The sequence below is a fragment of the Ursus maritimus genome, unplaced genomic scaffold (assembly GCF_017311325.1).
Source record: "Ursus maritimus isolate PB19 unplaced genomic scaffold, ASM1731132v1 scaffold_5, whole genome shotgun sequence".
Lineage (NCBI taxonomy): Eukaryota > Metazoa > Chordata > Mammalia > Carnivora > Ursidae > Ursus > Ursus maritimus.
The window spans coordinates 26646938-26673617 of NW_024426663.1; the positions used below are offsets into that span (position 1 = coordinate 26646938).

The window sequence follows — 26680 nt, forward strand, 5'->3', positions numbered from 1 at the left end:
ACCTCCTCGTGTGATAACTCTGAAAATCACCGTCTTCCCCCCCCCCCAAATGCATAATCTCACATTTGCACTGCGAGGAAGATTGTGCTCTTCAAAAGTGTGAATGCATTGGCAGACAAAGAAGAATGGGAACTGTCCCTTTTTAAAGGACACCGAAGGGCCCACGCCTACATGCAACATGTGAATCTGGATTAGATCCGAGATCAAGGGAAAAATGATAGAAAGGCATCACTGGGACAACTGGCAAAAGTCAAGCCAGGACGATGTATTAGCTGAGGATATTATCAGTGTTAAATTGTCCTGAATTTGATCATTTTACTGAGGCTGTTTAAGAGCAGGTCCTTGTTTGGGAGGGCAGAAAGGAGGCAGAAAGAGAGAGAGAACACAAGTACGGTGAGCACGTTATCATGAGTGACCGTAGATGGGTATCAGCGTTCGTTGTTTTATTCTGGCATTTTCTCTCGATGTGAAATGTTTAAAGGTAAAAAGTTGAAAAAAGAAGTAAAAAGGTAACATCGTGTCTCTTGCACTCTTTTATTGAATGCATTCGTATGATACACCGACAGGCAGCGTGCTGGGATAGTAAGGTTTTCAGAGACTATCTGCCCGCTAAGTTCTGCTTTCAAGGTCCTGACTGTGATAGACTATCTTTCTATATAGAGCGTGAATGTGTATTTTCCCTCCCTATGCGAAGCGACTTGTTATAACTACATTTTAACTTTAAGGAAAGTAATTTTGAAGCCCTGACATTCTGAACTCTTTTAAATGATTAGAGAAAACATTGCTAATTAGAATGAATCCAGTAAAAAGAAAACAGCACACATTTCCTATTTTAGTAAATCAGGGGCAAAAAGGTCCATAATTTCATAAATTGCAGACAATGCGACAGTCTGCCCTAATTTGAGTTGGATATTTTTGTGCCTCAGTTCGGTGAAGAACTGTATAACAATTTTTTCTCAATATTTCATTTTTACTGCTTGACAATCAGTACCATTTCTTGGGAACAGGAGACACCCGGGGCTGGGGCAATGCGGAGGTTAATATCTCTTAGTATTCTCAGGCTTTTCAGCTGATGTGTTTTCCTAAAATTTCATCTATTTATTGTCCAACAGCTTCTTGGCTATTGGTTTCCCTTTTAAAATGTATGCAAGTAGGGGCGCCTGGGTGGCTCAGTCGGTTAACTGTCTGCTTTCGTCCCAGGGTCCTGGGATCAAGTCCTGCATCAGGCTCCCTGCCCAATGGGAGTCTGCTTCTCCCGCTACCCCTTCCTCCTGCTCGTGTGCTCTCTGTCAAATAAATAAATAAAATCTTTAAAAAAATGTATGCAAGGAAAAGAGAGTAATATCTTGCTACTGTGTTTTATTTGTGTATCCCTGCCCCCATTTCAAGGCGAAGGGAATATTTGTAAACAGCTAATATCCTCCCTAACGTCAATCCCTGAGCGCTACCAAAGGATTTCTCAGCCGTCAGGAGCCTGTTTCCTTAATGAATATCGGTGTTGATTGGGGATACGATAGTGTCCTCTGTAGCTCTATCAGTCTCTAATGACGCACATCATGGGCTGATCGTAAGTGCTTCAGTGTGAAGGACATCAGGCCAGTGTTTGGCCCTTGCTGAGGGATAATTAGCAGTTTCATCAACAAGCTCCGCTGAGTACCTACTGTGCCCCATCCTGGGCTCCACAGAGGAAACAGTTCTGAGACCCCAGGAAGGCAAGATGTGTGAAAGGTCTTGTTAAGGAAAATAAAGTATCATTTTATTATTCTGAGCTCTGGAAAGACTAGCCTGAGAGAGCCCTTTGAAAACTTGGTGGAATCTGACCACACACTCTTGGAGGCAAGGTGAAGATTATCGGTGAACATTCGCTCTGCCGATTTGTAGCTGGTGTAAAGCATATTATCCAATGATGGCCGAGTATGAAATGTAAGAGTTCTCATGCATAGTCTCCCCTGACATTTGCACAGGTTTTTCCCATGTTCAACGTGACCTGCTGCACATGATTTCAGTTGTCCCTTGGCTGACCCAGGAGCAGACATGGCAGGAAACTACGATCTTGTGTCATATAAGGGCCACGGAGGCTGAAGGGATGTGATCATATGGCTGAGACGAGACATGGAAGGAGGTACCAGCAAGCGGACAAAAATACAGGGGGTCCATCTGACTCTGGTAACCTGCGCTTGTATCTGCCAATATGCCCACGAATCACCACGGATCCTTCTTCTTTCTCTTCTTCTTCTTCTTTTTTGTTTTTTAAGATTTTATTTATTTGAGAGAGAGAGCGAAGTGAGAAAGGGAGAAGGAGAAGCAGACTCCCAGTTGAGCAGGGAGCCCGATGCAGCGCTCGATCCCAGGACCCTGAGATCATGACCTGAGCCAAACGCAGACGCTTAACCGACTGAGTCGCCCAGGTGCCCCTCACCACAGATTCTAATGTGGTAGGTCTGGAACAGGGATACTTTTTTCTTTTTAATTATGTTCAACAACCCAACATATAATACATCATTAGTTTTCGATGTAGTGTTCAACGATTCATTAGTTGCGTATAACACTCAGACCCAGTGCTCTCACCACACGTGCCCTCCTTAATACCCATCACTCTGTTACCCCATTCCCCATCCCCATCCCTTCTGTAACCCTCAGTTTGTTTCCAGGAGTCCAGAGTCTGGGATACTTTTCTAATGAGCTCCTGGGTGATACTGATTACACTTTCAGTAGGAAGACTTTGCCATTGTTTATTTTTTTAAATTCATGCAAAAGCAACTCCTTAAAAACTGCCTTAAAAAAAAATCCTGAATCCTCTGATGTTATACCTAGAATGTAAAATTTTCTTTTTTACCAATGCATGTAAATGCAGAATTGGCCGTTTGAAAGTCCCTGTTCAAAACCTAATAGCTACTACTTCAATAGAAATCTGGAGAAGCTAAAAGGCACTTGCCCCATTTAAATCCAAAGGTAGATTATTCATAATAAGTCTGCCTGACAGCCATTTTTAAATTATCTGGAATCTAATTTTGTGTTGCATTTCCCCAGGCCCTGCAATGGGAAATGAGACTCCTCGGTTGGAGGAAGAACACGGGCTCCTTCTCGCAGGCAGCAATCGGTGCGCCCACGAGATGGCGCTCCCGGGTCATCCGGCTCTGCGGGAGTCCGCACCGCCTTTGCGCTGGGACCTGGCGGGCGGCCGGGCGCACAGCCAGCCGGGCCCTGCGCGAGGAAGCTGCCTGCTGTCGGTGATCCCAGGCCCCAGATCAGCAAGCCCTGCGCGTCCAGCAGCACCTGAGGCAGTCACCGAAGCTATCCCAGCAACAGCTTACGTAGGTTAGTTTTTGTGTCCCCATGTTTGAAGCGGAGATGAGGAGACACAAGATAAGAAAGAAGAAACCATCCTGCTTCCAAAGGTGGAGAGCCAGAATTTGTGAGGCTTTTACATTCCAGTCTCTAAAAAGGAGACCTTCTTATTCCTTCAACAGGTCCTGAGCACCTCAGTTGATGACGTCTCCGGGGGAAGGCAGAGCAGAGGACAGCAGGGTGGGCGATGGGCAGATGAAGGAAACATTATTAACCCCTGCAGCCGGGGGAGAGGGGTCTGCAGCGGGAAGAGCGTGGCCCTGCCAGGCTGAGTCGGAGGAGAGGTTCTGGGCCTGCAAATGCAGCTCCGGGAACCCCTGCAAAGAGGGGACAGCTCAGGCGGACTATCAGGGAACACGGCAAATGCTCAGGGACAAGAGCTAACCAGCCAATGATGTCAGATCCTCCTCAAGAGATAAGCTAGGGTGAGAGGAGCTAATTCTACCAAGCTTTTATGGACTCTACTCCAACACATTCATAAATGATTAGAAAGTCAGTATTTCCCCCAGGTTAATGAGCAATTCCTGGGGTCATTATCGTAACTAAGACTTGGTGAGAGTTTGCCACATGCTCGATACTTTAATCACTTTCATCTAATTTAATACAGTTACAATCATTATTATTCCCATTTTACAGATAAGCAAGTCAAGGCACAGAGAATCGAAGTATCTGGTTCAAAGTCACACACATGGCAAGTGGCAAACTCGGGACGTGACCCTAGGCAGTGTCCGTGGAAAACCTGAGTTTCCAACTGCTAACACCACAGACTCTCCAAAAACAGTGGCTCTCAGTGAACTAGGGCTGGTGCCTTGGGCTGAAACACATTAGCAGACAGCTGGTTGCTGTTATGAGTCTGGAACTATTTCCCACCTACACCAACACCCTTCTGAGACGGAGATCTTGAAACTCATGTTTGTATTAATCAGACTAGATCATACAACAGAAAAATAATCTGTGACACAATAAATGAGATTCTCCAGGACGCAGAGACTAAATCCCCGCTGACGGCTGAGGCATGCTGGCGATTACAGACACTCTTTCAGGAGAGCAGGGTAATAATTAGTAATACACCATGCCTGGCCAAGGGAACTCTAGGACATTGGGAAATCTGATTCAATAAACACAGTTTGAGGGTAAAGAGAATTATGAGAATAATTTTCTCACTGTAATCAGTACAGTGTATTCCAAACCGTGGCCAGAGTTTTTAAAAGGAAAGTAGAAATACTGCAGAATGGAGCAAAACCACATACATAATTTTAAAACCTGGGACAGTGGGCTCATAAAGAAGGGGCTTAGGATGTGTTAGGGTCAAAAATAAGAGCCTGGGGTTTGACAATGGTTTTCAAGAAAATGAAAAGCACGCTACTGTTTTCTGTTTTCTTTGACCATAGAAGATGAAGAATTTATTTTGCATTGTGGTGTGGATTTAGGTTAGATCTGGGCCATTTTGTCAACTGGGAAACTGCTGCAAAGATGCTGAGTGATCTTCCCAAAATCTATGCAAAGCAAGGTTGAGGATACACGTTTCTGGATTCCTCGTTTTAATGAACCAGAGATAAGAAGCCTCTACACCAGTGTGGTTTTCAGTTCTCTTGAGGAGGGGAGACTTCATTCAGAACTTACATGTTGAAACCTGATCCCTGGGCAGACTGTGCGGGCTAACAGCTGGCAAGGGAGACCCTGCACAACAGCTGTTTGGCCTCGTCCACATGATACCATGCCTGGTCGGCCTGCCTTCTTGCCACTTCTGGGCAACCTTGACTCTGAATCACAGTTTGTCACTGGAAAAGTGAAAGGCAGGGTTTTCCAGCATTTCCCATCACCTAACTACAAAGATATTTTAAAAGCCTCTTTGTTTGCCCTACAAAAGGAACAACCTATTCAAAAACAAGCAAACAAACAAAACATAAGGAAGGGCATTACCTTTGGAATAAAACCCGACAAAGCAACTCCACAGTAATTCCAAACTTTCCAATACCTGTTCAACACTTAGTCATAAGGTTCTAGAATCTCCAAAGAGGAAGAGAATATATAGGAAATGTGTAACTGACCAGCATGTAGCAGCTTATGCACCAGGAAGAGGTGGAAAACCCCAAATAATTAAGCCCCAAATTTGGTAAGCACAGGTAGTCCTTGTGGGGGCTCAAATATCTGTCGAATGAGTGGATAAAAGTTCTAGGGAGGATACTTGACTTTGAGATGTGTGGTAATACGTTACCTAATTCTTCTTAAACTGGTGTTTGGGGAAATTATTTTAGCAGATGTGAGGTGGGAGGCTACTAGAGGAAGGCACAATGCAAAATGTGGAAGATATGTTAGAACAAAAATAACTGGGGGGAGGCAAATGGCAATGAATGACACCAACTCAGTGAGAAGGAAGAAACCATGCAGAAAATAATTTATCTGGCCATTTTCTAACAAACCATTCTGCATTTGAATGACTCGCTAAAATCCAGCCTTTAGACCTGAACGGCTGCGCTTAGAAGAATTTTAAATCCTGCCCACAACCTGGAAATCACGTAACTCCCAGGGTTACATCTTTACGTCTCAAAAGAGAATCAGTTAATTTAAAAGGCATTTATCAGAAGAAGGAAAAATTTTCCAGATGCTATGTTTTCCAGTGGTTTCTAGAGAGGTGGCTAATTGATAACAGATTATAGCTTTCAAGACAATGACAAAGATTGGAGAGGGAAAAAAAAAAAAACCAGTTTGGAAAGGCCTGCTTTTAATACTGATTTTCAAAATTTCTTAATTATTGCCACATGCCAACAAAATTATCATTGGCTTTAACTTGAGAATAAGTCTTAGTAGAGAGTGGTCTGTAAGTTAGAATTTGTTCTCCATGCCCTGACCCATAAAAGGGAAAAAGACTGGTAAAGAAAGCTGGTAGGCAAACTTCATCCCCTTCCCCATGAAGAAGATAGACTCAGAGTCAGGAATGTGGCAGAAGTACAACCTGTGACATTCATCCAGGAAGACACTTCATTATGCAAAGACATTAAGAGATAAAGGTCGGTGGCATCTGGATGCAGAATGAGCAGGAGACAAGCAGGAGGAAAAGGACAGCAGGTAGGCGACACTTAAGACCTGAACAAAGGGACCCCTGGGTGGCTCAGTCGCTTAAGTGTCTGCCACCTGAACCTGCCAGTTCAGGTCATGATCCAGGGTCCTGGGATCAAGTCCTGTATTGGGCTCTCTGCTCAGTGGGGAGCCTGCTTCTCCCTCTGCCTCCCACGCCCCCTGCTTGTGCTCTCTCTCTCTCTGACAAATAAATAACAACAACAACAACAACAAAACGGAACAAACCGGTTAATGCCCCAGTGCTGAGCTGGCTCCTTGGAGTCCAGGGGGACAGAGTCCTGGGGGACAGGGGTGCTGGTCCAGAGAAGGGCCCGAGGACTCAGTCCTGTGTGCCACAGGCTCCAGCAATACCTCCTAGGTGCACAAGTGATTATGGGCATGTAGAATGCAAGCTGAAAGAAGGAAGAAGCTACTGATGTACATAAAATCCCATATGGTGTTGCTCAGTGTTTTCTGTCCACGAAACCCAGCCACAGAAGGTTAAAGAATCCCGCTGGTTCTACAGAGAAAGCTAAATTTCTGTCTTGGCAACAATGGGAACTGAAAATAAGTTCCATTTAACACACTGGTTTCCTAAACTCTTAATTCTGTTTCACACAGACTTAAATAAATCCTGTTGTTAATTTCTCACCAAGTTTTCTTTTCTTATTTTTAAAGACGTGCATGGAAAGCTTGAGGAGAGTTTAAAGGATAACAATAGGAATGTATAAAAGATAAGAAACATCTTTGGTAAGTAGTTAAAGGAAGTAGGCTCTTCTTACTTGGTTGTTTGCCTGGACCACAGAAAAAAAGAGAAAATGAAAATCTATCTTCAGGATTAAGAAGAAAGAAGAAGAAAATCCATAGTTATCAGATAATAGTTTCTGATTTTATATTTTATATTTTCTAGAGCACTCTGACAAATGATTCATTTGTGCATAAGAACCCCTTACAGAGTATTTTGCCAGTTTCGTGAATGAGGAGGGTGGTAAGCTACATGGGAATCTAGACTAGAATTCAGGTTTCCAGACTTCTCTCCTCACCTGAGTCGTTTTTGACCCAGGAACTCAAGGGAAATGTGATGCCCGGGGCAGTCTGTTCTGAGGGAAGGAGGACAGGACAGATTTTAATAAAATACTACAGCAGGATCGAATACAATAGTGATGAAAATAAGTACCAGCCTACGTACCCAGGAATCAGGAGGATCCAAAAGGAACTTAAGCGGCTGGCCTAATTAAATAGAGCATTCTCTGCCTCACTTTGGCTGCCTTCGTGGGAAATCTGAGTCTGGGAACAAACACTGGTTTGTACCTGGTGGATATTTGGGATTTCTCAGCCTGGACATGGAGACGTCAATAGGAAATGGTATGGACAACTAGAAGTGAATGGGCGCTAACTAGTAAAGATGAGACTAACATAAAAAAGTGTGTCGCCCATTGACTGTCTTCCCATTCAGTGCCTTTATACAACGATTTGCAAGGCTAAAGCAGGAGACAATGAATCTGTCATTAAACAAATAGTTCATAGCTGCCAGCTTCTCACATTGCAACTCAGTTCTCTTCTTGTTCCCGGCATCCCGATCCACACCCACTGGCAGGGGACAGGAGGCTCACTGTACTTTGGGGCTGCTGAGCAGGGGGAAAGCATCCTCGTCCACCTGTTAGGGGGAAGTCTGGGGTCTCCTGACCTCTCACCGTAGACAGCACTGGCTCCATCTCCTGCCATGGCCCGCGCTGGGGAGGCTGGCTTGCGGAGCCTATTAATCACCGTCCAAGAGCAGGAGGGGCCACCCCAGTTGTCAGAAGGGAGGCAGTAGAGCCAAGCACATCCTTTGTTTAAGGGACACAGAACAGACTCTGGGACAAAAGTAACTTTTTTAAGGAAAGATTTAGAAATAGCAAAAGCATAATCAGTGGTAGCATATGATTTTCTTGCCCTTTTGAGTCAGAAGTGGCTTTGTATAGTTTGCGTTCAACCTGTCTGCACCCCAAGAGTTGGCCGGCGAGATCAGCGGTTCGAGCATGCTCTGGGCAGCCGGCAGCCTGGGGCGGGGGGGGGCAACCTGCTTCTGCCACCTGCTCTCTGTGTCATTTCAGGCAGATTATTTCATCTCCCAAGGCTTCAATTTCCCCATCTGTCAAGCTGGGATAATAACAATATCTACCTTCCCTCCCTTAAAAGGCTGAAGTGGGGGGTAAATGACTTAATATTTGAAAACTCCTTAGAACAGGGCCTGACACAAGAGTAAACGATACAGATTTTGTTAGTTAAAAAAAAAAAAAAACAACCAGAAACATTGGAAGTCTTGTCATTCAGAATTCACCCTCATACAGGAAGCTGCCTTCTAAGTGGGGCATTATGTTTTCAAGTCGCCTATAAAAGACCTTGTGCCCTGTATCATAATGAGGACAGCCTCAAACCCCAGACTGGTGCAGAGGTCACGTCTATGGAATGCAATGGCACGTCCTCCTAGCTCAGTGCCGGCTACACGTCTTCCCGGGAGTGGACATCGGGAGATGTCATTGAGCTGTGGGAAGGACTTGGGGAAGAGTGGTTTGTAAAGTCCTGGGCATTTTCGGAGACAGGAAGCACCCACACCGTGCAGACAGCGGTGTGGCCCAGGGGGCCATTCTTTCTCCGCAAAGAGCTCAAAGATCAGGCATCTGCCCTCTGAAGACAGCCTTGAGAGTGGGAAGAAGAGCCGTGCCTCAAGAGCAGAAACTGAGCAGCAAGTGTGGATGGGAGGGTCCCCCAGGGCTGGCCGGAGCAGGTGGAGGTGGGGAGGGGCTGAGCCCGAGGGCAGGACAGGGCTGCTAGGCGGCTGAGGGCTCTCAGCAGGGGCGACAGGAGCTGCCCAGGCAAGTGGCTGGATCTTACTTACACATTTCATTCTCCCACCCACACTGAAGTCTGTGCTAGGCTCATCCTTGGCCAACCTCCGTTGCAGATTTGGAACAAAGAATAAATCTGAACTTAGTGCTCTAATTTGATGCTAGATTTAGTGTCTTACTAAGCAATGCCAAAAAATTAAAAAATTAAAAAAGGGCCCCCTGTCATCTGTCGAAATAACTAACAGAAGAGACGAACTACATAAACTCTCATTCTAGGACACCCGGATCCCTGAGGTCTTTGAACACATGAAGTCCCTGCCATCCCAGCAGCACCCACTTTCCTGCCTCAAGTAGGCAACAGGGCACGATCCCACTGGACCCCTGGCCCGAAGCTGCAGGCTCGAAGCCCAAGCGCGAGGATGCTCACTGGTGCGCTCCCTTACCGGGAAAGAGCCATCATCTTCCTTGGGTTTATAACTCCAACACCGGTGTTACTTAGGAGTTTTATTTTGTCTACAGACCCAACAGAGGTGAGCCGCTCTTTAGCAGGCTTATTGCTGGGGCCAAGCGGAGATGACCCGTAGTTTCCTGTTTCAGAGGAAGGGGCCCTGCAGGAGAGAGGGAGGAGCTCTGAGCCGATGTCAGGGAGCTGGGTCTGGCTCATGGCTGTTCTTCCGAAGGGTCTAGAACTGTGAGGTTACACTGGAGCCATTCATCACATGTGGCTATTTAAATTGAACTAAATCCATTTCTCAGCCACCCTAGCTGCATTTCGAGGGCTTCATTAGCCACACGTGGCTACTGTACTTGGCCCTACAGATACAGAATGTTCCCACCGTTATAAAAGGTTCACCGGGGCAGCGGTAACTGAACCTCTCTGAGACCTAATCGCTTCACTGGTCCAGTCGGGGTAACAACGTTTAGGCCCTCACAGGGCTCTGCCAGGAGCAGCCATCTGTAATGTTCTGACCATTCATCTGTAACGGTTACTCTAATAGGTCTTACCTCACGTAATCCTCACAATGGCTAGAAGAAAGAAGTGACATCATCCGCACTTAGATAGAAGGACAAATGGAGGGCCTGGAGGAGCTGAATAGTTTGCTGAGCCACATGGCTGATAAACGGTAGGGAGGGGATTTCAATCCAGGTACCTCTGACCCTGAAGCCCGTGCTCCTCACCATTGCCCCACTACTTTTCCAGCGGGCTTCCCGAAGGCCCCTCTGCTCCGACATCCATACACGGACACAGCGGCCCAAGGTCAGCTCCTACCGGGATTTCTGGAGGTGTGAAAGCTTTCACCTCAACTACTATGTGTGACTACAGAGTGGCGTGGTGAGAGCTGCTGATTTTCGTCTTACACCCCAAACTTCCTTTATTTATTAAATGTGTTCAGGAAGTGTTACAGAATATGGATTCTGAAAGACTCTAGGGTCTGTGTGAGTGTATGTGTATATTTTTACATGATAGAGTATATATAAAGCCCTCTTACAATGGGAGAACACGTATGTATGCAACAAGTATCATACACAGTGTTAACAGTGAACGAGCACACTGGGGGAAATGAGTGTAATTGGCTGATAAAAGGTTTTATCCTTAATATAGAAAAAGTACGTAACATCAGTAAGAACAATACTAAAACTAACAGAAGATTGGGCAATGCCCAGGAAGAGGGGCATGGGCTGGGAGGGCCCTCTCTGGTGGGTGGTTATCTTGGCCAGGGTGATAGGTGTACAGGTGTGTTCAAAGGAAAAGTCACTGAGCCACGCTCCTTAGTGCCCTTTACACGAAGAATGTAATACTACGTAAAACGCAACAAAGCATATAAACTGAAATATAAACTCGAGCGTTCGTCATCATCAGCTCAGGGTGTGCTCTCTCTGTCCCCCAAACAATGAGTATAAGAGGACTGAAGTGACTTAGAAACATAACAGCTGAGTTATTTTGATATATTCTGTGAAACTGCTCTCCCAGACAACCTGCACTTCCTGTATCACAAACAATGAGCAGCGGTACTGCTTTTCACGGATCACATTAAACTGCTGTCGGCCAGCCTTCCCCACCCTGCATGGAGTTTTGGGCAGGCACCCAAGTCTTTGAGAGCCTTTAGGTAGGAGAATGATCTCTTCAATCAGAATGTCCAGTCCAATACATTGATCCAAGTTCCATTTCAGTCCAGAATAAGACATTTCCTTCCTGGCCTAGCTTGGCCTGCCTTCAGCCCGGAAGCCCACCTAAAGGCCTCCATTCTTTCCGCAACACCTCCTCTCTGCTTCTTGCTTTCACTTTCCAGGGGAAAGAACATCACCTGACATGCCAGGGCAGGTGGAGCCGGGCCCTGCTCTGGATTCGGCAGGTGGACGGTGGCTAACTCGTGAGGCACTTGGTGGCATTTCTGGAGTCCTCTCCACTGGAGACTGAAGACCAGCTCCCCTGACTGAGGCAATGTCTGGATCCTCTCACGCTCACATCTACCCCATGTCTGGCACCCTCCAGTGGGAATGAACGAAGGACGTGAGGGAAAAGAGAGGAAGTAGCAATGTTCCCTCCATGAACTCCTTTAGAAAGGATATTTTTCTGTGAGTAGGTCATTTTTATCTGATCTCATGCTTTTAAAACATTCCCCTTAACCTGTAGTTAAGAAAATGAGGGATCATTTCACTCTTGGCCGCTTGTCACTCTGACAGTACCCAGAGTCAGAGGAAGCAGGTCGTAACCTGTGGACAAGCTGCAGGCTCCTTCATTAGTGCCATTCCATGGTCTGTAGAACTCCTCAAACAACTAGACAGGGTATCTTTCCAGAATCAGTGGATCAATACGGCAATGCAGGAAAACCAAAATCGCTATAGATTATACACACCAGGTCTCTGACACACACTCGAGGACCAGCCCTGAAGCCCCGCCCTCTCCTGTCTGTGCACGGAAGACAAAGCAGGGGAGCACGTGGTTGAAACCTGCAGACAGTTTGGAACCATGCAAATGACACGTGAGGCCTCCTAGCAGGAGACGCTTGAGAAGCATGTGGACACCTAATGAAAACACGTCTTTCTTTCAGATTTTCTACACACACAGCCCTGACTTCTGGTCCCTTGGTGGCTTTAGTCCCTGTCTTGGCTGACTTCGGAAATTGTAAATGCTTGAGAACGACCTCCTGGAGAGAAAACAACAGCACCACGATCATGTAAACTCGATCTGACAACTCTTCCTGGGCATCTCCCAGGTGCCCAGCACTGTGGAGCCCTGAGGAAGCAGACACAAACATGAAGGAGGCAGGCCCTGTCTGCAGGGAACTAAGGGCTCCTTGTCCGGTGGGTGTGTGTGGTGTGTGAAATGTTCATCTCCTGTCCTCGGCTGGAAGGGATTTGACTACACCCACCTCCAGTGTACTTTATGTCTTTCAGGCTTCTTGATTCAATGTTGCCTTTAATTCTCCCTACATGCTCGGGGGAGGCAAGAGATAGATGGTTGTTCTCATTCTCTGAAGAGGATATTAAGCCCCTGTGAGGCCGAGGGACAGAATCAGGCCCCACAGAGGATACAGTAGCAGAGCTAGAGAAGAATACATGTACCCGGACTCTGGGCTGCCTCGCTAACCCACAGACAAGGCCTGTGGGAGGAACCCAGCCAGGCCTTGTGGCTTCACTTTCAATAGGGAAGTCAACACATGAGTGAAAAAGCACAACAAAATGAAGAGAAACGAGGGCAGAATGTATAACAGATGAAAACTTTTAGAATCAAGAAAAAAAAAAGCATTCTAGTCTTACCAAATACTTACTAAAGGAAAGGCTAGAAGGTTCTAGAATGCATTCTAGCACACATTGCAGGGAAGGAGTTCAGGGTGACATCCTAGGGAAATTGTATTTCTTTGGAAAACCAACACTCATAATTCTGCATCTATTTCTCCTGAATTAAGTTCAGGGTCGTATCTGCCAATATTGGTTACCTTTCATGAGAAATGATAAATAGATACACGATACCTAATATTTTGTAGTAGACTCAATTCTCTAGATTACTTTGGGACAAAACTACATCTTGTCACTTCCCTGAGGCTTTTCTGTTTTTGACAAACTGGCCTACCATGTGAGGAGAAATGCAATTTACCGTGTTTGGCTATATTTTTGAAATGATTACAACTTCCTACCCATTTTTTTGAAAAGTTATTAATTGAAAATAATCAGGAGCCACAATAATGTTACATTCTTCCTTAATGGATTCAACTGGCACAGAGTGAATCAGATAATGAAAAATCCTATTGTCCAAGCCCTTTGTTTTGTGAGGTGAAAACCAAAGACAGCAATGATGAGGGTTAACTAGCCGACTTCTTTCTTTCTTTAAGCACCATGGTGGTCTGCTGGCTTGGGGTCTGTCGAGCCCGGGGCCACACCCACACCTCCTCAGAGCTCCACTGGCTCAGGCCGCGCCAGGGTGATGGAGAACTCACGTGACTGAGGAAGGTGACAGGATGTGCACATGATGAAGTCACACCAGGACAATGGGAAACCAACCACGGATCCTTAAGATCCACTCACACATTCAGGGAAGGTAAGAAAAGACAAAGGCGTGAGTGGTGAGAGCTTCCTCTGATACCTCAGGGTCTATATTTTATACAGTAATCATGTCAGGACAAAAGACTGAATATTTGAGCAATGTGTACATCCACATATGCTCCCAATGTAGAGAGGGTCTGAGAAGGTGGGGTCCCCAGTGTGGGCCCCCTAAATGGAACTGTTGACAAAGTGCTTCCCCACATATAAGCACACCTTAAGTAACAGGCTGCAAAGTATCTCATCTGTCCGAACAACGGCTAACACTTAGGGTGCTTTCTGGATTGCAACTAAAGTCCCCCAGGACACAATCTGAATAAAGAGAGCCTTGCTTTCCTATCAATCCACTTTCTAGTCCAGTGACTTGGTGCTATTCAGTCTAATACGGCCTGTATGCACATACGTATTTATGCATGTCCCATGCAGCCAAGGTCAAGCCAGATGATAACAGCTTACTGTAAATCTTTTTATCGTAGAAGCAAGGGATTCAGTACACCCATGTCGTCTGAGTGCTCTTCACCCAAAGTAAAGTAAGTTCAGCGTATTGTCAATTGCAACTCTTTTCTAGCTGCTACGAGAGTTCTATGTGAATTGTCAGGGATTCCTGTTTCAGATCATTATAAGAAAGAGGGCACTGAGGATTGACAGAGAGGGGGTGAGGCTGACAGGGAAGGTTTGCAGATAGGAGGGAAGACAGCAGCAGGGAAGACGACCGAGAGGCGTCTGCTAATCCCCGTGTACCGAAGCTACCCTGCATCTCTGAAGCCACCACAGATACCCGGAATCAGAAGTCAGCACCCCCAGTCCCAAACCAGAGAGGAATGGGATGGACAGTCAGACACAGGAGAAACCTCATTATCACATATCTGCAACGAGGCAAATGGGACTTACAAGCAGGTCCCTGAGATGAGGAGGAGGAGAGACTAGACATTTTCAACGGGCTCAGGATGGCTCTCAGAGTTTGAGTCGTATGGGATCCATTTTTATTTATTTCAGATGTGTAAGATAAAATTTTTACATCCTATATTTTATGTGCTACCTTCATTTTTATTTTAAGTAACACTTAAGAATTGTCATGGGCTAACTGATGGTGAGGCCCAAATCCCACTTTTCCCAATTAGTGAATTCTCCTCCCACAGGGATTCTAGGCGCTGGCTCTCTCGTGACCCCAACTCATGGACTGTTGTCACGAGGGCCACGTGGCAGACCCATGACAGCCTCTGAGAAGATAATGAAGTGAGACCTGGGAGCTCCTCCTTTCTCTTTTTCTTTATTTGTTAGCATTTTATCCACATTTTGTATGTTGAATGCGTTCTGACCTGAGCCATGCAGGGCCCCCTCCCGAGGCAGCCACGCGTCTGCCAGGGCCCGCCCGTTACTCGGCAGGGCGTAACAAAAGCACGACGCGTGTCTCAAGCTCGTGAAGCAAGGAGGCTCTTTCCTTATTTTCTGAAATCGTGAAATGCGTATAAATTTTACGAGCGTGTACTGAAAACACACAAACAAATAACAAGTAGGTGTCCTGTCAGCATGATGCCATTTCCAAACAGAATACTAGGAACCAGAACGTCAAAGGCAAGAGGCAAAACATCTCCTAAGTCCGCCTGAGAAAATACCCCCTGACCGGACACCAGAGTGTGCGGGCCCGGAGTCTTGCTCACGTCCAGGGGCATCTGCTGTGTACCACGGGGAGTGCCTGCTGCTTACCGCCAGGGGCCCGGCCGCAGCTACGGTGGGCGCCCTCGTGAACGGAGTTCCCTGGGTGGCACAGGACGGTGGCTCTAGCGCCCTGAGGTGGGTGCCGTTGCCTCAAAAGATGAGGAAAGAGGGGAGCCCTGCTTCACCTCCTGTGACACGCCAGAGCTGAGACAGTGGATTCTTGGCAAATATGCATGTGTTTGCTTTGATCTGTATGTCTATCCTATTTCTTCCCTTTCTGTTCTAATTCCAAGGTTTCAGACCCTAACTCCAAAGCCTCAGAAGGCATTTTACAAAGGTAACGACTTAAAATGTTGGTTTAAAAAAAAAATTCCTGGCAAGTAATTAACGATGCCGCTGAATTACCTGTGCGTGCTTTGAGACCCAGTGACGGAGGACATTCAGGACTCGATTGGTGGCTGTTCTCCGAATAATAAACTCCTTGTCGCATGTCCTCTCGGTGTTGTTAAATCCTGAGGAGGAGAATAAACACATACATGTAGTTAAAGCCAATCCCCAGGAATCTGGAGAAGGTCACTTATGTTAGGACATGGGTCAACGGGCACTCACAAATACACAGAGATACGAGTGGCTTCAGACTGTTGTGAATGCTGCTTTCTCACCTATTATACCCTCGGCTGTGAGGCTACCACACAGATACAGGTGCAATTCAATGAATAATGTGCACACATTTATTTAACGCTGCTGATTCAAGCTAAAGCGGAGCGAATGACATTTCCATGTATGCCTGCCTTGTTCTAGGACATAAAGCCAAGAAAGTTTTAACAAAGCATTTAAGTGAACATCAGTTGATACTTTTGCCCCAAAGTCATTAAACAACCAATAACACTTTCAATATTTAAATGGATTAGCCCATACCTTGGCTCACAGATGATACAAATACCTTATTATGCACCCAGGTATTGAGAAGCAGGAGAGCATAGTGGTTAAGAACGTGAACAGCACAGCCAGACTGTCTGGGTTCAAATCCCTGTTGTCCTGCCCTGGCAAGTTGCAGCCCCTCTCTGTGACTGGTCTCCTTGTGTCCCGCAGGGGCTAATACGTACCTACCTCACAGAGTCGTTACGGAGATTAAGTTAGTTAATACATGTTAAGGATTCAGAATGACCCTGGAACAACAGCGAGAGCTCAATAAATGCTAGCTATTGCTACACTTCAATGTTGGTTGAGTGTCTTTGGTTCCCCCCTGTGCCAGTGTACGTCTCGGTCTTAGGCACATTTTCACTATCTAGAAACTATTTAAAATTTTTTCTACTGACTCTCCGTTTTAAAAAATTTTACCTTCCGATCATAATTAAGTGACATATTTCCTTTAAAAATGAATGCAAGCCTTAGATCACTTCACTGGCAACCTTCATGAGAGCTGTCTGCACTCACTTATTCCGTTTCCTTATCTTCTGCACGCTCTACGTCTGCTCCCAGCTTCTCACCCCGTCTTACCACCAAAACAGCTCCTGTCGAGGTCACCAGGAACCGGCATGTCTCTCTGTCCAAGGGATATCTATCACCTCTCCAATGGAAACTCACCTGATGAACACCTATAAGCAAATCCTCATGTATTTATATCCCCAGGTCTCTTCTCTGGGCCCTGGATCCACATATCCAACTGCTTCTTGATATTTTCCTCTTAGATGTTTCAAAACCCTCAGACCCAGTCTGTATAAAAGAAAAAGCCATGGCCTTTCCACCAAACCTGATCCTTATCCGGTGGTTCCAAATTCGTTAAAGGAACATCACTAGCCACGCAGTTATATAAGGCAGAAACTTTGGAATTGTCCCTGGCCTATCTCTCACCCTCTTCCTGATAATTTGTTTGCTAAGTAAATCTCAAATCTGTCCATACCTTCATCTCTACAAAGCCAAAACTGAAGTTGAGCTACCAGCAACTCTCAGTCTGGTCTACTGACAATAGTCTTGTTATTCTTGCTCCCTCAAATCTGTTCTCCTTTCCAAAGTGAGAAAGATTTTTTCAAAGGTCAAATTACATGTGTCATTCCCCTGTTTAAAGCCCTTCAATAGCACTTATGATAAACAGAAAAACTCCTTAACACAGCCCACAAGGACTTCCATGGTTTGACTCCTAGCTCCCTCTCAGCCTTTTCTGGAACCATATTCTTCTCACTTCTCCTCTTTCATCTCACCACCCTTCTTTTAGTCCTCCATCCTCACCCATGGCCTTTGCACATACTGCTCTGCATCTGACACAATTATCGCTCCCCTTTTCACTCAGTGAAAGCTATTCTTGTTTATTTCACTTTCCCAATTAAGCCCTTCCTGGCCTGAGTTGAACAAATCAACACATCTCACAACACCGTGCACATTTACTTTCTGGCACTTGTTCCATTTACAATTTCACATTTACTTATGTAGACAGGGATCGGGTATGTTTTTGCTGAGCACAAGGAGCACATATCTGGCATGTAGCAAGGCTGTACACAATATATATTTGCTGAATAAATGAATGAAAGCCTGGATAGTGGGAATTTACTAAATATTGAATGGGATTGGAATGTAAAGATGATAGAGTGAAAGACTAAATGAAGCTTCCTCAGAGCTTATGAATGAGTTAGACAAAAAAAAAAAAAATCTATGAACTTCTTAAGGGCAGGGGCCTCTTTTCCATAATGCTATTTGGATGTGGACGGGTATCTCTGACCTTCCAGTAGACACTGTCAGAGGATCATGACGATGTGTTCTTGGCAGAATAGATATCTTTTTTAAAAATCTTTTGCTATTAAAAGCTTAGAAAGTCTGGGTAAAATATAATAAATATCTTTTACAATGCATAGCTGAGTTATCAAGAAAATAAGGAATTTTCTAGGGTCAAACACACAGGGCCCTGAAAACCAGAATCAAGCCTCTGAACTGATGCTAGCTGCCCAAAGAGGAGAGCAGCTCACCAGTCTCGGTAACACAGGATTTGAATTATAAATCCATGTGGTTCAGGAGAAGAACCCCCAGGGTCTTCATGAAGTATGGGTGAGAGAATGGGAACTGAGACTCCCACATAAACCTGGAACTCGCAAAAGACCAGTCCCTCTGTGAAGAATGGACTAGGGGGGACTTGCTCCAAGTGCCCAAGGAGACAGTTAAGAAGCTTATCTGTCTCAGCCTGAATCTCTGCGAGTGTGGGGAGAAAAGCCTCCCTGAGAATTAATTGCCACAGAACCACTTTATGTAGATTTGAAGCTCAGATTAAGTCAAATGGCCTGTCCCTCTAAATGAGAAGCTAAAAAGTGGCCCAGGCCAGTGATAATACTGGGACCTCTCACAAAAGTATACACAAAACCTCTCTGGAGGTACAGAAACTCAACCTCAGCCTGTACTGGTTTAGCACTAAAACAAAACAAAACAAAACAAAAACAAAACAAAAAAACAAAACTCTGAAGAAAAACTCACAATCCAAAATTATGAAACACTCAAACTGTCTGCCGTGAACGAGGATCAGTAGACACAGGGATGAGGAACACCCCACTCCACCCCTCCACCACAACCAAGAATTCCAGGTATCAGAAGTATCAGATAGATCCAGTTTCAACATCCTAAAATTAAAGTGTTTACAAAGACTAGTGACATAAAAGTGGGAACTGAAAACATGACAAAAGAATAAAAAAATTTTAAGTCAGATTTTACAAGAACCACATAAAACTTCTTCAAAGCCAATAGAATTATTCTTTCAATTATTGTTAAAAAAATAGATGACTTGAAATAAAAAATTCAACGATAGATATGCACTGATTAGACAGACCCCACTGAATAAGCAAACAATAAATGGAAAGAGATTTAAAAAACAGACTTCGGAAAAGTACTCAAATGCAGTACAAAGAGTTAAAGAGAGAAAACAGAAAACGGTGTTAAAAGATATGGAGGAAAGGGGTGCCTGGGTGGCACAGCGGTTGAGCGTCTGCCTTCGGCTCAGGGCGTGATCCTGGCGTTGTGGGATCGAGCCCCACATCAGGCTCCTCTGCTATGAGCCTGCTTCTTCCTCTCCCACTCCCCTTGCTTGTGTTCCCTCTCTCGCTGGCTGTCCCTATCTCTGTCAAATAAATAAATAAAATCTTAAAAAAAAAAAAAAAAGATATGGAGGAAAGAATTAGAAGTTCCAACAAAAAATCAGAGAGACAATATAGGAAAAGAAATGTTTAGACTTGATGGAAGACATGAATCGTCAGGTTCAGGAATTGCAATGAAGCCCAAGCAGGACAAATAAAATGAAAGCCACACCCAGAAAAACTGCAAAATGATGGAACTCCAAGACCAAGATATTTTTGAAGCAACTGGTGAGGATATAGTCATGATCTATAAAGGAAAGGCAGATGAAAGGGATAGGAAATGGTATGTGGAGCGGGGCAAGTAGACGAGAAGGTTCGGATCAACCAAATTAGAGTAGAGACTTCAACTGGAGTGAGAGCTGGGGAATAATAAGGCACCAGCATCTTGCCGGAGGACGGAAGTCAAAAGCTCTTGGAACACTGAAAAAGGGGTAATGAGGCAGAGTCCCCCACCTGCATATGTAAGTATAAAGATGGCCAATCAGTGAGATGAGAATAGAAGATAGGAGTGAGGAAGGGACAGGAAGATAAAAATCAAAGTGAAATATTAAGAAAGAAAGGCAATTTTAACAGAGCTGCTACTCTTTTAATGTATTTTGGAAAAGCATCTATCACTACTGGTCTCCTTGTGTCTGCGTCAGGGGTGGGTGGCAAGGGAGTTTATTTTGAAAGAAAGGCAAGGAAAATTCTTCTGCTCTCCAAGTTATTTCACATCACACATTAAAAGGCCACTGAAGGGATTTTCTTTATCAAATTTCCAATATTTCCATTAATTCAAATCTCAACCTCTCTTACCATTTAGGTTAGGGTTCGATTATACTGCTTGGATGCTCTTCATAACTCCTTCTAATAACCATGTTATTCATCTTTTCTGTGGAGATCACAGCTCGGTAAGTTCTCACTATCTCTGCTGCTCAGAGCTCATCACCTGCTGCCACTTGCAGGACTCAACATTCTCTTGGAAAGTGACCAAGTACTCATTTAAGTGATCTCCCACAATGCGCACTCAGGGCAGCTGGAACAACCCCCAGCTAGTAGGAAAGATGTTAAGGTAGCAGGATCAGCCACAGGCAGGACCACCCTTCCAAGTGTTGCAGGAACACAGAAACAGGGAGGGAAGGCTCCAAAGACACATTCCACTGCACCCTTCACAAGGCAGGCCATTCCTATATGGCTCCAGAATGGACAAGAAGTAAAAGTCCAGAGTGAATCACTTAACCTCTCTGGCTCAGTTTCCTAACTTGTAAAATGAGCAGAATAAACCACATAACGTTATGTTAAAAACTAAATAATTCTTGTAAAACAAGGCACTCAATGAAATCATATTATAATTATGTTCTCACCTAGAGCTGGCTTCATCCATCCATCCATCCATCCATCCATCCATCCATCCATCCACCCCCTTGATCCAATGGCCCTCACTAAATACTTTTGACAGCACGCTACTTAAAAGCATATGTGAAAGCAGCAAGGATTTGATGAACATCAACTTATTTCCCTCCTGGAGAACTTGTCTCACTGTCTGATCAATGGATGGAGATCTTTGATATTCTAGAGAAATACTCTCTTAATTCTATGTAAACCAGCCACAGTTTAGAAATTCTCGAAACCAGATACATGAACTGGCTTTCTGAGGGGCATAAGTGCAGCAAATGCTGTTAGATCAAGTTTTATCAAAGGAGCTGCTGCTTATTCATGAACAGAAATTAATGCCTTACCTGGACTCTCATGTGTTCACTCATATCATCCCATACGCCCGTCTCCCCATTTCTCACAGACTTTAAAGCTACGGGATCAGAGCAACAATTTTCCATCACGCATCAGGTTTTCTCCTTATTTTAAGCCACCATCTAAATTGGGGGCTGCTTGGACAATATTTATTTCTGAATTTGAGCACAAACTACACAGCTACTTGGTGGCAATTCCATGTGGAAGCCATTCCAACCTAGTATCACAGATCCACCCCCAAGGAGTTCTTGTGTCATTTTTTTGGGAATGGCAAATAGAAAATCTTTGCATGGCTTTACACATCTTTCACTTATCAAGTGTGACAGCACAATGAAACCACATATACCAGGAGAGTTTCTTTTACGAATGCACACATCTGAAATACAGCACCCCAAGATTCCTGTCTTTCCAATTTTTGCATATTCTTTTGCAGTTGTAGGCGCTGGTCAAAATGACTAATATGGGCAATAAAAGCCATCTGAAAAAGTGGTAAGGACCAAATCACCATACATGTACATTTAAGAATGAGATTCAACTTTATGGTCCTTCCCCCAGACACCTGGTGAGTCATGCCATCCCTTACAGCAACTGGTAGATGTGACATCTCTCTCATTAAATATGCACTCCTTAGTGAAGGGATTTCATCTCAAGCATCTTTGTAGGCCCTTCAGCTTTGCACACAGGCACTCAGCAGTTACTTTTCTTAATAAAAATTCCATCACACCATCTACAAAGAGCTTCGTGAACTCAATACACGAGAAAAAATAAACAAATCAAAAAATGGGCAGAAGATATGAACAGACACTTTTCCAATGAAGACATACAAATGGCTAACAGACACATGAAAAAATGTTCAAAATCATTAGCCATCAAGGAAATTCAAATCAAAACCACACTGAGATACCACCTTACGCCAGTTAGAATGGCAAAAATAGACAAGGCAAGAAACAACAATTGCTGGAGAGGATGTGGAGAAAGGGGATCCCTCCTACATTGTTGGTGGGAATGCAAGTTGGTATAGCCACTCTGGAAAACAGTGTGGAGGTCCCTTAAAAAGTTAAAAATTGAGCTACCCTATGATCCAGCCATTGCACTACTGGGTGTTTACCCCAAAGATACAGACGTAGTGAAGAGAAGGGCCATTTGCACCCCAATGTTCATAGCAGCAATGTCCACAATAGCTAAATCGTGGAAGGAGCCGAGATGCCCTTCAACAGATGACTGGATTAAGAAGTTGTGGTCCATATATACAATGGAATATTACTCAGCTATCAGAAAGAACGAGTTCTCAACATTTGCTGCAACATGGACGGCACTGGAGGAGATAATGCTAAGTGAAATAAGTCAAGCAGAGAAAGACAACTATCATATGATTTCTCTCATCTATGGAACATAAGAACTAGGATGATCGGTAGGGGAAGAAAGGGATAAAGAAAGGGGGGTAATCAGAAGGGGGAATGAAGCATGAGAGACTATGGACTATGAGAAACAAACTGAGGGCTTCAGAGGGGAGGGGGTAGGGGAATGGGATAGGCTGGTGATGGGTAGTAAGGAGGGCACGTATTGCATGGTGCACTGGGTGTTATACGCAACTAATGAATCATCGAGCCTTACATCGGAAACCGGGGATGTACTGTATGGTGACTAACATAATATAATAAAAAATCATTAAAATAAAAAAAAAATTCCATCACACCTTATTTGAAAGTGTCTGCAAGTGCTTTATATCTGAAGTAAGGGCATCCTTTCACCATATTACCGTGATGACCACACATTTGAAATCAATCACAACCGGAACATACAAAAAAGTACTGGGGAGGGACCCAAGGAAGTTGAAAAATAGGGGGGGAAGGGTAAGTTTCATTTTATTCTTCAAATGATATGACACTCAGCCAACTTCACTGCCTACCTCGTAAGAGGCAAGTAAAATAATGTGATATGGAAATAAGATTACACATAGGTGGATTATGGGCTAGTCCAGTTCGAGCTACCCTGAGGCTACAGAGGACAAACTACAGAAGACACGGAATTCTCGAGCACGGTGAAGTGTTTTAACATCAGAGGCAGATCACCAAGAATTGGACCATGGAGCTCTTATTAATTCCAACAAAGCATCTTTAAGCCACCCTTCTAAATTGGTGAGGAAAGTTAGAGTAGAATCAGAAAGAGCCGAAAAGCACGGAGATAATAATGCTATCAGTGGTCCATGGTGGTGGGCTGCTGGGGAGAAAAAGTAAATGCTAACTATTGGTTACTTTATCACATATCTAGGAATTGTTTCTTGTTATGTTTTTATCACCACCATTCTGCTTTGCTGATCTTAATAAATTTAGGCTTGTTGAATAAATGCATTGTTATCACTTTAATGTTTACATCAGCAAGGGAATTAAGAAAAGGATGTCAGTGATGCATCATTTTTCACTTTACACGAATGGGGCTCAATCTCTCCAATAACATCAATGTTATCAATATGCCTTGCTTTATCTAGTAAGTCCTAAAAAATCATGTCATATAACTGGTTTGTACATTTCCATGCTCTTGGGTTACAACTGTATTTCTATCCTTCGGTTGCTGGCATGGAAAAATCATTAATATTTATTACCGCTTTTTGCCAGCCACTGTACTAGGAAGCTTTACAAGTGGTACAGAATTTCACCCTCACAACCAAGAACGATAATACCAATTGCCATCTATTGCATGCCCACCAAGTACTGAGTAAAGTACCATGAATAATGTGGCTTCTTCAACAACAGCAGCAGCTGAGTCGGGGTAAATGTTATCCCCATATATGGATAAAGAAACAAAATCAAAGAGGTGAGGAAACTTGGCAAAGGTCATAGTTATTAAGCAGCAGAACCAGAACTGGAGCCCAGGTTTGTCCATTTCCGAAGCCAGAATGCTTTTAATTGCATCTCATTGCCTGGATCCAAAGCTTAGACTTCAAATTTTTCTTACAAGGTGGTAAACCAACACTTAAGGCCACAACAGAAGATGCTGGCAAAGTAAGTGCTTCCCTTTTAGTTCTAAATCTTGAACTGACAGAGTGGCCCCCATTATAGAAATATGTGTTTCATACTGTAATGAATACCAAAGAAAAACCTTTATTTATCTAACTAGAATTAAAATTTTCTCAAAATGTGCTCTTTCCCCAAGTTCATTATGTTTCCTATTGTGACCATCATATAGACCAGTGCTGTTTTAAATTTCCAGTCATGACTTATTAATGGGGAATGAAATCAGTTCAGAGGGCTGTTAGCAGAATTTAAAAAAAAAGTGAAACCGATGAAAACTAACTGAATGGCGTGCACATAGCGAGGGTGAGTATTCTTGAGGGAAACTTTTGTATTGTGTGTGTGTGTGTGTGTGTGTGTGTGTGTGTGTGTGTTTATATCCTGAATCAAAATGTAAAATGTATTTCTTAGAGTAGGTTGCGATAAAAAAGTTTGAAAGTGATCTAGACAACCTGATTATTAGACTATGTTTATACCGTCTGCCTGAATTTCCCAGAAATCCTGGGTAACTCTGTCCTTTACTCTGAAACACGTCTGCAGGAACAAGCAGAGCGCACTTCTTTCTCTTACGGGCCCCCCTTTGCTTCTGTCACCAGATACTCTCCCCACTCCGCGCCCAACCCTCCAATTTCTCCACCACTGTCTCATTCCTTGGTTCCTGGTCTTTGCTCATTTAACTCCGTTCAGTTCTCACCCCCTCAGGGACCCAACTGTCTCATGGTTTTTCTATGCATTCCAATCTGACACCTCCGGTTCCGATATGCCCCCAAATCCCTCATTTCAAGCTTCTTATGAGCGATTTCCACATAATGACACATCCTACCCTCATAAGAAATGCAACCAGGAATTAAATGTATGTTTCATGCTCTCAAGCTCAGCCCCATCTTAACCTCCCTGTTGAGTTAATGGGATAATCACAGATTCAGCTTCTCAGGTGAGAAACCTCACTCCTCTCTGTTTCTCCTTTCCTTTTCCCACTCAGGCAGCAAATACTGTTAACTTTTTGGTAGCATCTGTCAGATTTATAACCTTTTCTCCACTCTCCCGCCACAATGCCAAGTCTAGGTTCTTCACATGTGTGTAGTAGCTACTGTCTCCTAGATAATCCTCCTTCTTTCATTCTCTCTGTCCTTCTATTCTTCCTCCATCCCTAATTCAATTATTCAGTCAATAGCTATAGAGCACCTACTGTGTTCCAGATACTGTGTAGGTGCTGGGTGCCAAGAGATGTGGTCCTTGATCTCATGGAGTTTGCTCTGTAAATGGGGAAGAGACAGCCTCCAAACAAGTAAAACACCAAGTGGAACCGGAAACCCTGCAAATGAGCAAGTTGCCTGTCTCTTCAAAAATGCACTTCCAATGTCTCCCCACTGCACACTAAACCAAGTAGAAAATATTTTCCTATCTATGAAGAGGATAAGTTACTTGCTCAAGATCACATAGTTAGTATACTGAAAAAAATAGGTAAACTCAGACAAGCAGGAGATTTGCACATACACTATGCGGGACATCACGGTAACAGCATTCTGCTAAGATATGCATGAGGCAATGAACACATGCTGCATAGTGGTTCTGTTGTGATTTTGTTTTTGCCTTTTTTTTTTTTTTACCTATTTATAAGTGTGTTCTTATCTCTCAGTTCTTAAGTTCTTCTTACATTAACCTGAGATCTTCTCTAAGTACAATTAGCTTTAACAATCAAAACAACATCTTTTTCTAGACCGAGGAGAAGCAGCTCAGCAGCTTTATCATTATCGGTGATAAAAAACACATGTAGAATGGTAAAATCGATATCTTGCACTTGCTTTCATCTTTCAAGGAAATAAGTAACTAAGACTCTCAGCTGAATTATTTTTATGGATTTTTAAAAATGTGTGCTGTATAGATTCTTTGTTTTTTTAACAGAGCAATAGAGCAGTTGCACAAGTCGGGGGAGAGAGGCAGAGGAGAGAGGGAATCTGAAGCAGGTTCCACGCCCAGCAGAGAACCCGATGCGGGGCTCGATCTCACAACCCTGAGATCATGACCTGAGCCTAAATCAAGAATTGGACGCTCAAGTGACTGAGTCACCCAGGCACAGCTGTGCTGTCGAGATTCTTAAAGGAATGATTTTATACTAAACTTAAAACTTGTAAGACCCTTTGTGTATTACTTCTATTCTCACAATTCCAGAAAATACATTCCTTGCTTTTACAGATGAGAAAACTCAGGCTCAGAGAAGTCCAATAGCCACCTAAGGTCACAGAGAGTAAAAGGAGGGACAGAATTTATGGTCAGATGATCAGATTCTAAAACCCCGGCTCTGGGTACGAAACACACTACCTGAGTGACTGCTCCCAAGAAGTGCAAGGTGCTCCTGTGCATTGCTGTGTAATCTTCAGCCCTCCCA

General features: G+C 44.1%; 1 protein-coding gene across 1 annotated transcript in view; it reads right to left on the reverse strand.

Moving 5' to 3' along the window:
- The window catches only part of RASGRF2 (Ras protein specific guanine nucleotide releasing factor 2), a 232251-nt gene that overhangs the window by 28392 nt on the left and 177179 nt on the right, over positions 1–26680 (reverse strand). Inside the window, exon 18 of the mRNA XM_040622131.1 lies at positions 15846–15952. Coding sequence (XP_040478065.1) covers positions 15846–15952 — 107 coding nt within the window. The remainder of the gene's footprint in view (positions 1–15845; positions 15953–26680) is intronic.